We start from the raw sequence: 14,220 nt of genomic DNA, 5'->3' as shown, positions 1-14,220 counted from the left end.
GTTTCGTTGTTACGTTTATATCTACTCGGCAGCAATTGAAGTCATAGTTCAATAGACAAAATACGTATCGCTCGTCCAATGAGTTTTGGATTAAAGAAAAAATGTTAATATATTTAGAAGAGAGAGAGAGATATAGGAGATGGCCACTTGGCATCCCAAAAGGCATGGTGCTTTCCATGTTCAATCTTGTGATATTGTGATTTCAAGGTCCCTAAGAAACATTATTATTCAGCCCACAGATACACAAAAAAAGTGGTTCACAACAAGTAAATGTATAAATCAAACTCCATGCCTTCACATTCCTATCATTCTACAGTTATCACACTGTTTTTTCCCATGATATTTGTGTCTGTGATTCCACAAGTTTTTATGAACACCAAGAAATAATTAAGTATTTGATTAGCATTTTACCTTGAGAGAAAATTGTGTCGTAGTTGTAAATCAATGCACCAGCGATCCAAGATTCATTCCAGCAGTAACGTACTGTGAGGAAAGTGAGATGGATCATCTGCAGTAAGAACATTAAAGTTTAAGAACACAAGTATGAAATATTTAATAGATTGCTCAACTTACAAGCATACAATTTGGTTTGGTTCAGTGAAGATATGTAATGATCATTGGTTGAATTGTGTACTGTGAAACAGTATTGAACTGCTCCATTAGAGATGGGTGATTTTGGATAGTAAAGAAAGAAAGAGACAAAAAGAGAGAGAGAGAGATAAGTCGAAATGATGAAAAAGAGGCCCACGGAGAGAGAAAGAGGGATGCAATTCGTTTATATGAAGACAAAGGAAGGAATTGTTAGGGAAGACAGTTAGTTTAGGAGGTTCCTGAGGCATAGGGATAGTCAGCAGTAAGCAGGAGAGATGTTGAGCCATTGGATTTGTGGGTCGGTTGAGTTGGTGCACGTGCTCCTTGCTTTCTTCTTATTTACCCCTCTCTTTATCTTTGCTTTCATGCATGGATTTCTCCTCCCAACATAGCCCACAGAGAGAGAGAGAGAGAGAGAGAGAGCCTAAGCCTAAGCTTAGAGCTCCCCTTTCAATTTTTCCACCATGCTTTGTTCATCTCCATCATTGGCAATAAAGTGGCACCTCCGCAAACTTCTAACATTTTTCTTTCTTTTCTTTTGCCTTTAATACTCCTCTCCCTTAAAACTTTCAACTGCCCGAGAGAAGCTAGTGGTGAGAGAAAAAAGCTAGTTGAACTACATTAACCAAGCTTTCCTTTTTCCACCTTTTGTGCATCAGATCCTGTTCTTTCTCCATGACTAGAATTCATCAAATCTGAGATGGGATTTCTGTCATCAGATCACAAAAGGAAAAAAGAAAGCAAAGATCAAGCTTGCTGTGCTGTGCTGTTCTGTGCTGTGATGGAGTTTACTACTTTACTCACTAAATTTGAGCTCTCCACTTCAATTGTTTGATCTGGGTCATCTTCTCTTTGTTTTTTATTTCTGTTTCTGAGCTTTGGCTTTAGCATTGTTACAGCTGCTTTGCCTGGATTTTGGATCTCTGCTGCTGCTTCTTCTTCTTCCTTGAATTCTATTTCTTCTCGATGGGGGCTGATCGAGAGTTCAAACACTTCTGCAAGCTATGCAACAGAAGCTTTCCTTGTGGGAGATCTTTAGGAGGTCACATGAGGTCCCATTTGTTCAACAGTCAAGCTGAAGCTGGCGAAAATCTGAAGAAGATTAATTTGAAAAAAGCTGGAAGAAGAAACTCTGACATGGATAAGTTTCTGGGAGCTGGCGTTTCTGATGGTTATAGTCTTAGAAAGAACCCCAAAAAAACTTGCAGGCTTGCTGAATTTAGTGGTGAGGACAGGTTTTGCAGAGAATGTGGTAGAAGCTTTCAGTCCTGGAAGGCTCTGTTTGGCCACATGAAATGTCACTCCACAGAAACTGAGAGAGTGTCTAGTAATTTGGAGTTTGATAGCCAATCAGACAATGAAATTGCAGCTGCTAATCGGGGTAAGAGATCTAGGAGGAGACAAACAAGGTACATGGCTGCTGAAACTTCATCTTCCTTTTCATTTGCTAATGCCACTGCTGCTGCTGCTGCTGCGTCTTCATCTGTTTCTGATCATAATGATCAAGAACAAGAAGAGGTTGCTTTGTGTTTAATGATGCTTTCTAAAGATGTTGGTGGTTTTCATTCAACCACCGAGTCTTCTGACAACAACACTATGCCTAAACAAGTTCCCCCTCTGGTCCCAAAAACTCACTTCTCCAAAGCTGTTGAAGCTATTCCTTCCATATGCATGGGGAGTGAGATGGTGAGATTGACAGAACTCCATAGCAGAAAGTTGGAGCTCAGTGATATGGAATCTGGGTATCTCAAATTTGAAGGATCAAACACAGAATTCAGTGATTCCGCTGTTAAGATGAACAAGAACAACGAGAAATCCCAGCATGATGACAGATTTGGATCAAGTTCCAACAACCAAACTTACTTTAACCAACCACAGTTCATTTCCAGTAAGTTCAATTCAGATCAGAGAAAATTCCATGAGCTATGTAATGGGGAATTGAGGTCAAATTCCCTAAGAAGATCAACACCCAATGAACTAAACTCAGAAGCATATGAAAGCAAAGGAAAGAGAAGCAAATTCCAGTGTAGTTCATGCCCCAAGATCTTTCACTCATATCAAGCACTTGGTGGGCATAAAGCCAGCCACAAGAGAACCAAAGGATGCTTGGCTTCAAAGACAGAAAACAGTGAAAATAGCAACGAAACAGAGATATCGAACGACCCAACATTCGAAAGTAAGTCCACAGCCACAGTCATAGAGATGGAAAATCAGCAGGAATCAGACATTCACATGGGATATGAGAAAAAGAACAGAAAGCATCACCAATGCTCCATTTGCTTCAAGATTTTTAGTTCAGGCCAAGCTTTGGGCGGCCATAAGAGGTCCCATTTGATAAGTGGGTCAGAATCCAGGAACAAATTGCCACAAACCACACCGATTCAGAAACCAAAGGCAGTAAAAAGAGACTTTCTGGATCTGAATCTCCCTGCGCCCATCGATGAAGAGGGCAGCAGCCATTTGGGGTCTCTCGAGCCATGGTGGGTCGGTGGAAGCCATTCGCACGAGCAGGCATTAGTGGGTTTGATTTGAGTGCTTCATTGCTTGCGGCTGCAGGCATTGTACAGTAAACTCTTCACCTTTCCTCACGATTCATTGATTCTTTACACATTTGGGAATCGAAGCTATAACTCTTCTTAATGAATCCGATGGATTTTGTAACAATTTGTGAGATTGCATAACTCCAGCAATGGAAATGGGTTTTTGATCATTGTTTGGATTAGATTCAGAAATCGTTTGTGCTCGTCCATTCAACTATGCTAAACTCAAATTGACAGTAATCTAATTCGAATATGTTTAATGAAAACTACTAATTATAATTAAACAATAATGTCGCCTTTTCAAATCTTCATGGATCCAAGATGTGTAACCAACTTTTTTGGTGCATTTAAGTACTTCCAATAGGCTTAAACTTTGGCACATTATGGATGTTGGATGGTCTTTTTGATTTAATTAAGCTTTCTTTACATGTAATTAAGCACTAAACATTATGAGTAGGGAGATTATTTCATTAACATTTTTGTATGATTTTGTTGAAATGTGAATGGACGCCTTAATTAACTCGCTTCACTTAATGCGTAATTATGAATAATTCAAATTTAAATAAATGAAGCGAGTGTGATGAATTTATTATTATTATTATTATTAAATAAAATAAATATTTATTTGTTATATAATACTCTAAAATAACTTAATTTGATGGTTGAAGTAATTAAAATATATACTAAAAAAAGAACAAAAATAAAAAGTCAAAAATATGCATTTTTCAAATATTTCAAACTTATGCAATAAAATAAAATAAAAAAGTTTTATATTTATATTTATTTTATTTTGATTTATACACTTAAAAATTCGTTGGAGTTTTTTATTTTTTTATTTTTGTAATATAAAAATGTTAGGAATATTAAGGAAATTAAAATTAATTTAATAAATGGCTTTTCAAAATATAATCGGATCCTTTGAACTCTCAAAAGGCCCAAATCAATTCAATTCAATTTCACCGTCATGAGTCATGCCCGCTTAAAGTCACCGCCATTTCTTGGGCTGGCAATGGACCCGACCATTATTGGAAATCAAATCAATGTTGATGCATGTTTTTGATTGTTATTGAGTTGGTTCCGAGAATTCAAATTCGATCCGAAGTTACGAAGTTATCGATATTCTCAGGTACGCATCTTTCGGAGGATAAAGTTAGCTTTCGCTAAGGTACTTTCCCGTGTAATCTTTTTCAGCTTCCGGTAGTTAGAAGTAATGTATTGTTCATTGTTCAATATAATTTGCTTTGGGATTACTTGTTTGAAGGGATTTTTGGCTTGTCGAAATGAATTAGTTGAACCGTATTATCTCCTTTATCTCTAATTGTTTGCAGCTGTGGACCTTTCTTGAAAATTGAAATTGACGTTTTTGATTTTCGTTTGGGAGTGAAAACTGTAATTTTCTTTTCCCTTTAATTCTCTTTCTTCCCCACGGGAATTAGTTCATGGTCATGCTTTAGCAATTGCTACAAATAATTTTGTGTTTTACGTTTACCTCATAGACTTTAATGTCTTCTGATAGTTTTGCATGTCCAGGTACTTGCCCCTGTGCATTCCTCTAAGTCGAAGGATTTTGTTTCACCAATGTTGAGTCGCAGGAGCAGTAGCTATAGTTCATCTGATTTAGAGGAACTTATAGAGATTGAGACAAGATGTCGGCAGGTATATTTTCTGTATACTTGCTGAAAGTTTCTCTCTTGACACGTGTTTGGAAATTAAAATGACTAGAAGTGATTGTTTCACATTATAGGGATCATTCCAATTTAGATTTTTTAAATGTCTCTAATATTGGCTCAAGTTTGGCCATAAAGCCCCCTTTTCTAAAAAAAAGACAAAAGATTAATGTTCTAAGTATTATACGTGTCCTGCATATTTGGACAAATTTGATGGATTTAGGCCTTTTCTATCTCTTTTAAGCCTTTTCTTTAATTGGTATCATTTTTAACTATGCAGCTAAAGAAAGAAAAGGACACACTAATAGATTCACGGCCTCAAAGCTTTGAATTGATAAGGGTAAGTTTGATGCTGAATGTTTTCCCTCGGTTACGGTGCAGAATGTGATGGAAGCCTTCAATATGCTTGATGTTTTTTCAGCTCTCAGCAGCTCTTTGGATGACTTTAGTGAATCAAGATTGTTTTATATTGTCACTTTATGTTGCTTTTTCATGCCTATTCAGTTTATCTGAAATGAGCACTTGAAACTTAATGTAGACATTTCAATTATCATCCAGATGAACTTAATGATTTTTGACTGTCTGATGCAGCGACTAGAACTACATGTGAAATCCTTATCAGAAGCACGCGAGGAAGACAGGCTATGCATTGAAAACTTGGAGAAGCGGTTAACAAACTGCACTCAGGAAATAGGTAAAGGATGTTGTCTGTAATGTATCGAGACTACTTCTAAATTGAACTCTCGTAAATGAACATTTGAGGAACCTTTTAAAATCATTTATAGACTAAATTGAGAAGTCTATCTTATCAATGAACTTACTCAAATGGACATTTAATAACAATGGTCGAATACATAAAGACAATAATATAATTTGTTAAAGAGCTTATGTTTAAATAGATATTAAAAAGACAAGTAGATTCATTCAACGGAAGGTATCCAAATGATCATATTTCCTTAATTTTGGAATTATGGTTGCTGGTCACCATGAAAATCTCGATCCTTTTTAGCACTAACTGAACCTTCTGTGTTCGGTATAGGGGTTTAAAGATATGCGTAGATATGTGTATATACATATTTAGGTTTTTTAAACGGGTGTTTGCTGTTGAATATTATTGCATTTCAGAATCATTAATGATTCTAGGAAAATGATGATTGTTGAATTTCTGGCATGGTTTGATGTCTGTGGCAGTGTGCTGTCCTCCATTCTTGACGTATATTCTTATGAGTCTTTTTTTAACATAGTCCAACAACAACATTCACCACAGATTACCTGCAGGATCAATTATGTTTAAGGAACACAGAATTAAACTACCTGGTTGATCACATTGAAAACCTCGAATTTAAATTAGTTCACATGGAGCGTTTGCAAGTAAGGGCTGGCAAGTTAGAGGAAGAGGTGAAGCGTTCAAACTTAGAGTCCCTCTTCTTGATGCAGAAATTGGATGACAAGGAAAAGAAGCTACGAGAATCAAATTCCAATGTAGAAAAACTTGAGGAGTCCATCTCATCTATGACATTGGAGTCTCAATGTGAAATTGAGATTATGAAATTGGATATGGTGGCCATGGAGCAGCGTTTCTTAGAAACCAAGAAAGTTCAGGAAGAGGCTCTTCATCTGAATGATAAAAAGGATAGATTGATTTGACAGCTTCAGAATGCACAGAAAAATATCGTATCTCTGGAGAAAGAAAAAAAGGAACTTCAAAGAGAGCTGGATATGACAACAAGAAATGCCTCCACATTTTGTCGAAGTGTTGAGGACTTGATTGAAAACAAGGAAAGATCACAAAATACTGTGTGTTTCTCAAATGTCCAGGATAGCAAGTTGACATCACTACTTGAGACTAGGTATTGATATAAATTTAAAAATCCATGGTCTCTGCCTTTTGATTCTCATTACTTTGGGAAGTATGTTCGAACTTCATTGTACACCATATCTGTTGGTTCATAAGGTTTTTTTCATCACAAACCTCAATGGTTATAATGAAGTTTCCTTTTAAATGATAGGCCTTGGCGGAGTTTAATAGTAATAAAGGGTCCAGATTGTATATTGGCTGCTAGTTATTTTGAGTTGTTATGATCCTGATGAAGTTACCTTCTGTTGGTGTCATCATATTTTTCTTCGCTTCGTACCTGTTTTCCTTCTAAATAATGAACTTTCTCGCCAGTGAAGAACAAAATCTGGTCCTAGAGAATCCATTAATATACTTTTGAAATGCTAATTCAAAAAGTGGATGCAAATTCTTTGCCATCATTTACACATTAGTATCTTATGTGACAGTTGTGGCGAACTCTTCGGCCATCTTATTCCAAAATTAGCAGTTGCACTATTTGTAGATGCAAATTCAGAAGTCAAAATGAATGAGAAGGCAAAGCAGATACAAGATTATGAACTTCTTGTGAAGCAACTGAAGGTATGATGCATTCAATCGTCTTTGATAACTACAGACAGATGCAAGATTCTCATTGAGACTCCATTTGCTTTTTCCTAATTTTGAACTGCCTAAAAGAATCCATTTGGTTGAGTCGATTGGTTCTTTTTGTAGGCAATATGATTCTGTTTATTTGAAGCCTCCAGGTTGTAACATTCTAGTGGTTGACAGGAGGAGGTAAGAGAGGAGAAGTTGAAAGCAAAAGAAGAAGCAGAGGACCTTGCTCAAGAAATGGCTGAGCTAAGGTACCAAATTACTGGTTTGCTTGAAGAAGAGTGCAAGCGCCGGGCTTGCATTGAACAGGCGTCTTTACAGAGAATTTCTCAGTTAGAGGCACAGGTATTCTGCCTGGGTTTTTAAAGTCTTATATCCCTTCTGAAGCACCGTATCTTTTTTTCTTTTTGTTTTTTTTTTTAACTAACAGCTGCTTCTTTTTAGGTTCTAAAAGAACGGAACAGATCATTTGCTGTCGCAAGGTGCATGTGCGAGATATAGTAGTTGGTGTATAAATTAAAAGCTGCTTGAGGAAGAATGTGAATCAGAGGTTTGCATCGCTTTACTATTTCTTCGATATTTAGTATTAGCAGACAATTGAATTGGCTTTGGGTACCAGCTCGGTGCTCATAAAAAAATTAGCAATTTCATTAAAGAAAACGGGGGAAAAAAAAAAGTTATCATGTCAGTAGTTATGGGAAGAGAATAAAAGCACTGGAAACTTATCTTTGACTGTGAGAGATGCCTTCCGCAAATATTTATATCGTGTTAATGCTGGCTAAGAATAGAACAGTTCTTCTCATTAGTGGAATCCTAGTGTCATCATTCTTTTAACGTACCTCTTTCCCATTCGTTGGCTCCAACTCATCCTCTTCAATGAAGTAGCTTACTCTCTTTTTTGAGTACCTTTGGTACGGGACTGGTGAATTTTACTTGCAAACAATGACTCCTATATTTTTCTCTTGGCTTTCCCAGATGTTGTCGCAAATGACTCCTATATTTTCCTCGTGCATTGTTGCTACAATCAAGAATATGAAGTACATTAGCTTTGCGCAGTTCTTTCTGGCAGCTCTGATCCTAAATCTCTGATCAGAGTGCCTCCTTCTCATGAGTTATGTGATGAAAACTTGTTTGAATTAACATAATGTCCTCACTGTTGTAGATGTATATGTAGTTGTATTTGTATTTGAAGCAAGACAAGAATGCTGTATTTGTGCATTTTGCAATATGGGAAGTTTTGTAGGCGCCCATTCCTTGTTTTAATTCCCTCATTACTTCTACTCATCTTGTTTTGCCATAAATTAGCTCAGTGGAACAATTAATAATGTGGGAAAGCTGGTGGTGTGTCTGGTGATCGCTGATGCTAGGCTGATGGGAGCTATGTAATGCTCTAATTCAAATGGGACTTTAATATAAAGTAATATCCCCCTCTCTCCATCTCACCAATTTGGATAAGATTTATGGATGGCTACGGACAAGTTGATAAAAGCAGACTTTTCTTTTTCCTTCCTAATTGACTGATGTCTAATAACGTTAATGCACATGAAAGTGAGGTCTTAAAATGTAAATTTTAGTATTTTACAAGTAATAATATTAGTAATTTCAAATGTTATGATTACCGGTTATATTCTTGATTCTTTACTTTTTTTAGCTCAATAATTGTTCAAGAATCGATCCATTGATTTCTTATCTATTAAGTTATGTTTATATTAACATTCTACCGATGTTATTGAGTAGAAAAAAAAAAAAAAAGAGTTAGATTTATGGTCTCGCTTGTACACCAAACTTGGACAAGTTTCATTTCAAGCTTCAGAGGTTGAATTTTTTTTTTTTTTATCCAAAAAAAATTATAAACTAAATAACAGAAAATGGAACGATAAGTTAACAGAAGCAGAAAGATGACAAAGATATAGTTCATAGATAGTGAAAGTTGACTTTCTAAGGCGATCAAAGTTGAATTTCAGTCTGAGATTTATTCATCGCTCCCTAATTTTTGACCAAATCCATGAACACTGTTTGATCATTTTTTTTATCCAAAAGATGAATAAGCGGTTAATGACATAAGGTTTGTTTACAGCGCGTCTTCATCGTTGAACTTCCTCGTGGGTGCTAGTTTCCTCTTTCAACAATTTTCTCAAACGCGGTTTCTTGATTGATTCTCTCGTTGCCCGAGTCGTCTTTTTTGAACCAACCCACTTCTCTCCATCGCGCCCTTAAATTCTACGATTCGGTTTTGATTTTGCAGTTTCTTAGATTTTGAGTTTGTGGAATTGTTCTGTTCCCTTCGTTCTCTGAACTCTCAAGGTACTCCAATTCTTTTCTTTCTTGGATTTTTGTATCTGGGTATTCATCATCAACTTCCTTCTTCGCCTTTACATGATTTTGTTTGTTAGCTTCTTGTCCAGTTTAGTTTTTGATCGTGCTATCATCTCTTCTGTTCTCACATCCATTCGTCCATTTTGGATCAATTTCTGCTGGAAAACTGATTGAAGTTGTTTAAATAAGAATCTAAATCTTAGAACATCCCACTGTTCTTCAATGAAATTGACTGTTTTGATCGATTTTCCCTTATTGTATTTTGTTTCTTCTGCTGACATGATCTTGATATCTTCCATTTGCAGGAAAAAAACTGTCACCAATTTTTTGCATTCTAAACCCTTGGGAAAATGTTTGGTTCAAGGAAGGCTCATTTGAGGATAGGGAAACATAGTTCTACCCCGAACCCTTTTGAGTCTGACGATGGTGTTAAAGCTAAGCAAAACCAGGTTTCTGCACAAAGGACTTCGTCAGACCCTTCATTAGTGACGGAGAATTTTGGCTCCAATCCTTTTGATGATGATCATGGACATGCTCCCTCTTCTTCAGGTTCACTAACTTGGTCAGAAAGGAACAAGTACAAGAATGATTTCCGTGACTCGGGAGGAATAGAAAACCAATCAGTGCAGGAGCTGGAGAATTATGCTGTTTATAAGTCTGAGGAGACAACAAAAGCAGTGAATGGCTGTCTAAAGATTGCTGAAGAGATAAGGGATGATGCTACCCAAACTTTGGTTGCCTTGCATCAGCAGGGTGAGCAAATTAACAGGACTCATATGGTTGCTGCTGACATTGATTATGACTTCAGTCGGGTATGTTCGAAATCCCATTTGTTCACTGTTATGTCTCGGGAGGACTCGACGAAATGCCAAGGATTTGATCTTGGTGTTTCTTTGGTCTAGAAATTACTAGCATTAACTTTGCCTGTATATGTCTAAGCTCTATCATATCTTCATTTGCGTGATGTATTAATCTCCTGTAACTCTATTTTCTAAGTGAGTCTTTTCATGAATGCAATATCAGGGAGAGAAACTGCTGGGAAATCTAGGGGGAATGTTCTCTAAGACATGGAAGCCAAAGAAAACTCGACCAATATCAGGACCTGTTATAAGCTCAGGTTAGCCACTTTCTGCTCATGAGATTCAGGGTTAGATGGTAACTTGTTGAAATTCTGTGCAACTGATCTGTTTATTCCCATTTTATAGAGGATTTAGTTAGAAGAAAGGGCAACCACATGGAGCAGAAGGAAAAGTTAGGATTGACACGTCATAAGGACCGGACCAATACAAAAGCTGCATATGCCGAACCTACCAGTGCAATTCAAAAAGTTGAGGTTTGTATTTGCTATCTGTAAATAGTTACTTCAAAACGGTACATTGGAGCATATCAACCTAAACATAGTTCAACTATTTAAAATATATGTCTTCGACTAAGAGGTCAAAGGTTCGAAATCTACCACCCTCTCAGCTTATGGGTGGCAGGAATTATTGCATTCCGCATAGATTTGTGGTTTTAGTCATTCTTGAAGATACTGTTGCACAAATCTGTACCATGATACCCAAAGCATAATGATCATTTCCAAAATGCAGTATCATTCGTCTTACATATGCTTTGTGTTTGAAAATTACATACACAGGTAGAAAAGGTGAAGCAAGATGATGCACTATCTGACATGAGCGATATCTTGGTAGAGCTGAAGGAAATGGCTGTTGACATGGGTTGTGAAATTGATAGGTTAGTTCGTTTCTATATTCCATAATAACTCGTGTGCTTGTTCTTGCAAATCAAAGACATAAAGACAAGTGTGTACATTAGATATTGAGATGATTTGTTGCTTATTACAGGCAGAACCATGCTCTGGATCACGCTTCTGTTGATGTTGAGGTGATCGGTGACCGAGTTAAAGATGCCAACCGACGGGGTCGTCGTCTGCTCGGGAAATAGAGTTCAAGGCTCTCACATTTGTGATTAGCTTGCTGATACTTATGTACATCTTCCATTTTCCTGGCTTTGTTTTCTTTTTACTTTCAGAAATAGGTATTATACCCCATGTCCTAGCTGACGTTGTGTGTTTGAGATCACTAGTTACTTGACTAGGACTAGAAGGTAACTGCACTGATTTTATCATTCTTAGTTCATCTTGAGCAGTGTATACAAACAACCACATTCGAACAATTTCATTTCAATAAATTAGAAACGTGCATTTTCGAACACGGGATGGTTTACCGATCCGAGTTCTGATGGGTTCAAATTCCTAGAACCCCAGACAAACCTACCAGAAAAAATTAGAACTCAGAGGGCCTGGGCGCTTCGGAACCTCGAGCTGAGCTCTGCCGTCGGCGTAGGCGGAGGATATCGTTGAAGGGTCGGAGAGGCTCCGACTTTCTCGGAAGGTATCAATGGTGCGGGGTATGGTGTACTCTCTGATGTTGTAATCGGGAAATTGACGCGCTATTCGCAGGAGAGAACGAAAGAGCGAGAGGATTCGGATCCCGACGGGGATGCCATCTCCGGCGAGAAACGAAAAGTATACTAAGAGATTTCCATTTTCCCATCATATCTTCTCTTACATTCAACTACTCCATAACTAATCTAAAGATCATCCCTGCCCCAAATAAATATTTATCATAAACTTATGATCATCCATGTTCTTGAACTTGTTCTTTTAACTCTAAAAATCATAGCTTTTGCAGATTTATTAATGATCAATAGGGAGAAATCCTTGACGAAAAGAAGGGTTCCATTTTTTAAAATTTGGGAAGTGGGTTAAGCTAAACAAAGAGAAAAAGAAGAAAAAGGTTTTGAGTGTACATAGAAATAGAATCAATGGAAGGCGATGAAGAAGAAAATGCCTTGCTTCGGAATGGAGTTGAGTGCAAAGAAGGCATTTCCTTCGCTTCGCAACTTCCCTGCGTAAAGATACAATACATATTAACTTCATAAACAGTTTCAGAAATTTGAGAGGTATCGATATAAGCTTGAGATTTCAGCACATGGAAACTTTGACTCATCAAAGAAGGTATACTTTTCTTATCTCTTGATCTCCATTCCCTAGTTTGAATATTTGATGTATGTTCATCACTCTTTCATCTGGTTCATCATCATTTACAACCCAAAAAGTTTTACAAGGGATAAAATGATAAGAATCATTGAAACAGAAAAGTAATCGAATCTGATCTCTGAGTCACCATTGACCAAACTCAGCTCAGATTAGGTTCTACAACACCAAAGAGTTTCCTCTTCTTGTCCTCTTTTATTTGAATACTGAAAGTAATATGGCTATTGACTGCTTTGTAGGCTGAGTTCTTCGGATTCAGGACGACATAATAAAGATGCTTCCATCAAACCAAGAGATGGAATTCCACAGCAAAAAACAAGATCCTCCAAAGAGGGTACTGATAAAAAGGAGTCCAAGAAGTTACGGTGGTATTTTGCAAACGAAATGAATGAGGATTATGATTCAAGGGATTTAGAGTTTGCCACTGCAGCAGCATCAGCTGCATTTGCAATTCGCTCACAAGAAGAAACTGATTTACAATACCAGAAAAAGAAGAGAGGAAGTCTGGAAACGCCATTAACAAAGGTTAAAACCAGAAAAGATGACATAACCAGGCGACCGTCTAACAAAGAAACAACAAATCCTGGTAAAATTTAAACATTGTGCTTAGAAATTTCTTATAAGAATTTCTTGTCACAAAAAGTATCATGTTCATTACACCAGGCCAATCTTCAATAAAGAAGCCAACGGGACATGAAAAGGACTCAATAACTGGAATTCCTTTACCGCCACCAAGACGAAGCCTTGTAGAAACTAGAGCTGATGTGTGGGAGAGGCATAACATGGAGAAGATTAGAAAAAGGTATATACTAATTTCTGCATTAATCAATACTCAGGAGTGGACCTCACAGTTCCAAGTTCTCAAGTTCATGAAACACTTGCACTAAAAGATCTCTCCTCTTAATCCTGAAACTTGCTTATGGAGTTGTTTTCTAAGACAATCTCATATTTCAGGTACGAAAAGATGAAATTGTCAATTCATGCCTGGGAGAATAAGAAGAAAATGCATGCCAAACTTCATAAGGAAAAGAAAATGGTCTTACCCCACCTTTTGGATGTTTTCCTTACTATAATACATTTTAATGTCAACTGAAAAAAACTTCTGTTCATGAAGGCTGAATTGGAGAACAAAAAGGCACTGTTTCTGCAAAATTACCAGGACAACATAGTACGAATCGACCAGATCACGGAGGGAGCAAGGGCACAACTAGAACAAAAAAGAAGAAGGGAAGAGAAGAAAGCAAGAGAAACAGCTAACCGAATCAGGTCGACCGGAAGACTTCCTGTGACTTGTTTCTGCATCCAGTATCACTAACAATGAGACAGTCCTGGTGAAAAGAGAAGCATCAAATCATGCAGCTCCTATTCACTTACACTTCACCTAACAAATTCCAATCCAAAATCAATAACAAGTCATTGTGATGTTGTGTAAATTGTTTCTTATGTTTCTTTCATTGTGGCCTCAAACTCACTCTCAAAGAATGATAGATTTGATTGCAATAACAGAGATAAGTACAGCTTTAATCTTCTAGAATTTTTGCATTGATGTGAGTTTGGTATGGCACAAAATCATGGAGCAAATTAATCAATCATTTCACTTTTTAAACAATAATAATAATG

At 37.1% G+C, this 14,220-nt stretch overlaps 5 protein-coding genes across 6 annotated transcripts; 4 read left to right on the top strand and 1 right to left on the bottom strand.

Moving 5' to 3' along the window:
• Nucleotides 1-1,019: 1,019 nt before the first annotated feature.
• Nucleotides 1,020-3,301, top strand: LOC111783475 (uncharacterized). Its single transcript, XM_023664406.2, has one exon. It carries the CDS (start codon nt 1,558-1,560, stop codon nt 3,121-3,123), a length of 1,566 nt encoding a protein of 521 aa, XP_023520174.2. The 5' UTR covers nt 1,020-1,557; the 3' UTR covers nt 3,124-3,301.
• A 774-nt stretch (nt 3,302-4,075) lies between these two features.
• On the top strand, nt 4,076-8,489 carry LOC111782620 (uncharacterized). The gene is given in 9 exon segments (XM_023663401.2): nt 4,076-4,257; nt 4,648-4,787; nt 5,079-5,138; nt 5,390-5,492; nt 6,066-6,648; nt 7,082-7,214; nt 7,404-7,571; nt 7,671-7,776; nt 8,202-8,489. Coding segments are annotated over 8 exon segments (1,320 nt in total). The 5' UTR covers nt 4,076-4,181; the 3' UTR covers nt 7,728-7,776; nt 8,202-8,489.
• An 817-nt stretch (nt 8,490-9,306) lies between these two features.
• Nucleotides 9,307-11,755, top strand: LOC111783636 (SNAP25 homologous protein SNAP33). The gene is made up of 6 exons (XM_023664554.2): nt 9,307-9,530; nt 9,848-10,354; nt 10,566-10,659; nt 10,748-10,875; nt 11,179-11,276; nt 11,387-11,755. The coding sequence occupies exons 2-6, from the start codon at nt 9,893-9,895 to the stop codon at nt 11,484-11,486; spliced, it is 882 nt and encodes a 293-aa protein (XP_023520322.2). The 5' UTR covers nt 9,307-9,530; nt 9,848-9,892; the 3' UTR covers nt 11,487-11,755.
• A 59-nt stretch (nt 11,756-11,814) lies between these two features.
• On the bottom strand, nt 11,815-12,042 carry LOC147786343 (uncharacterized; the record flags this gene model as incomplete). Its single annotated transcript, XM_087120731.1, has 1 exon — nt 11,815-12,042. A coding segment is annotated over one exon (228 nt), but the record flags the coding sequence as incomplete, so codon positions are not given.
• Nucleotides 11,900-14,124, top strand: LOC111783637 (uncharacterized). Of its 2 annotated transcripts, none has more exons than XM_087120522.1 (5): nt 11,900-12,069; nt 12,840-13,186; nt 13,264-13,402; nt 13,555-13,636; nt 13,715-14,124. In XM_087120522.1, exons 1-5 carry the CDS (start codon nt 12,044-12,046, stop codon nt 13,913-13,915), a joined length of 795 nt encoding a protein of 264 aa, XP_086976648.1. In that variant the 5' UTR covers nt 11,900-12,043; the 3' UTR covers nt 13,916-14,124. The 2 variants fall into 2 exon arrangements, with proteins under 2 accessions (XP_086976648.1, XP_023520323.1); XM_023664555.2 differs by having other exon boundaries at nt 11,900-12,561.
• The last annotated feature ends 96 nt before the right edge of the window (nt 14,125-14,220 follow it).

The sequence above is a fragment of the Cucurbita pepo genome, chromosome 20 (genome assembly GCF_057944985.1).
Source record: "Cucurbita pepo subsp. pepo isolate OVF chromosome 20, ASM5794498v1, whole genome shotgun sequence".
NCBI classification, from domain to species: Eukaryota; Viridiplantae; Streptophyta; class Magnoliopsida; order Cucurbitales; family Cucurbitaceae; genus Cucurbita; species Cucurbita pepo.
The sequence above is the reverse complement of the archived record's forward strand: the minus strand, read 5'-3'. Positions and strand labels throughout refer to the sequence as shown.

Bases quoted from the DNA above. Each gene is read 5' to 3' on its own strand.
- LOC111783475 (XM_023664406.2), top strand. From the start codon at position 1,558: ATGGGGGCTGATCGAGAGTTCAAACACTTCTGCAAGCTATGCAACAGA.
- LOC111783637 (XM_087120522.1), top strand. From the start codon at position 12,044: ATGCCATCTCCGGCGAGAAACGAAAA. The intron at 12,070-12,839 runs GTATACTAAGAG...ACTGCTTTGTAG, and splicing joins TCTCCGGCGAGAAACGAAAA to GCTGAGTTCTTCGGATTCAG. The intron at 13,637-13,714 runs GTCTTACCCCAC...CTGTTCATGAAG, and splicing joins TTCATAAGGAAAAGAAAATG to GCTGAATTGGAGAACAAAAA.
- LOC111783636 (XM_023664554.2), top strand. From the start codon at position 9,893: ATGTTTGGTTCAAGGAAGGCTCATTTGAGGATAGGGAAACATAGTTCT. The intron at 10,355-10,565 runs GTATGTTCGAAA...ATGCAATATCAG, and splicing joins TTGATTATGACTTCAGTCGG to GGAGAGAAACTGCTGGGAAA. The intron at 10,876-11,178 runs GTTTGTATTTGC...TTACATACACAG, and splicing joins GTGCAATTCAAAAAGTTGAG to GTAGAAAAGGTGAAGCAAGA.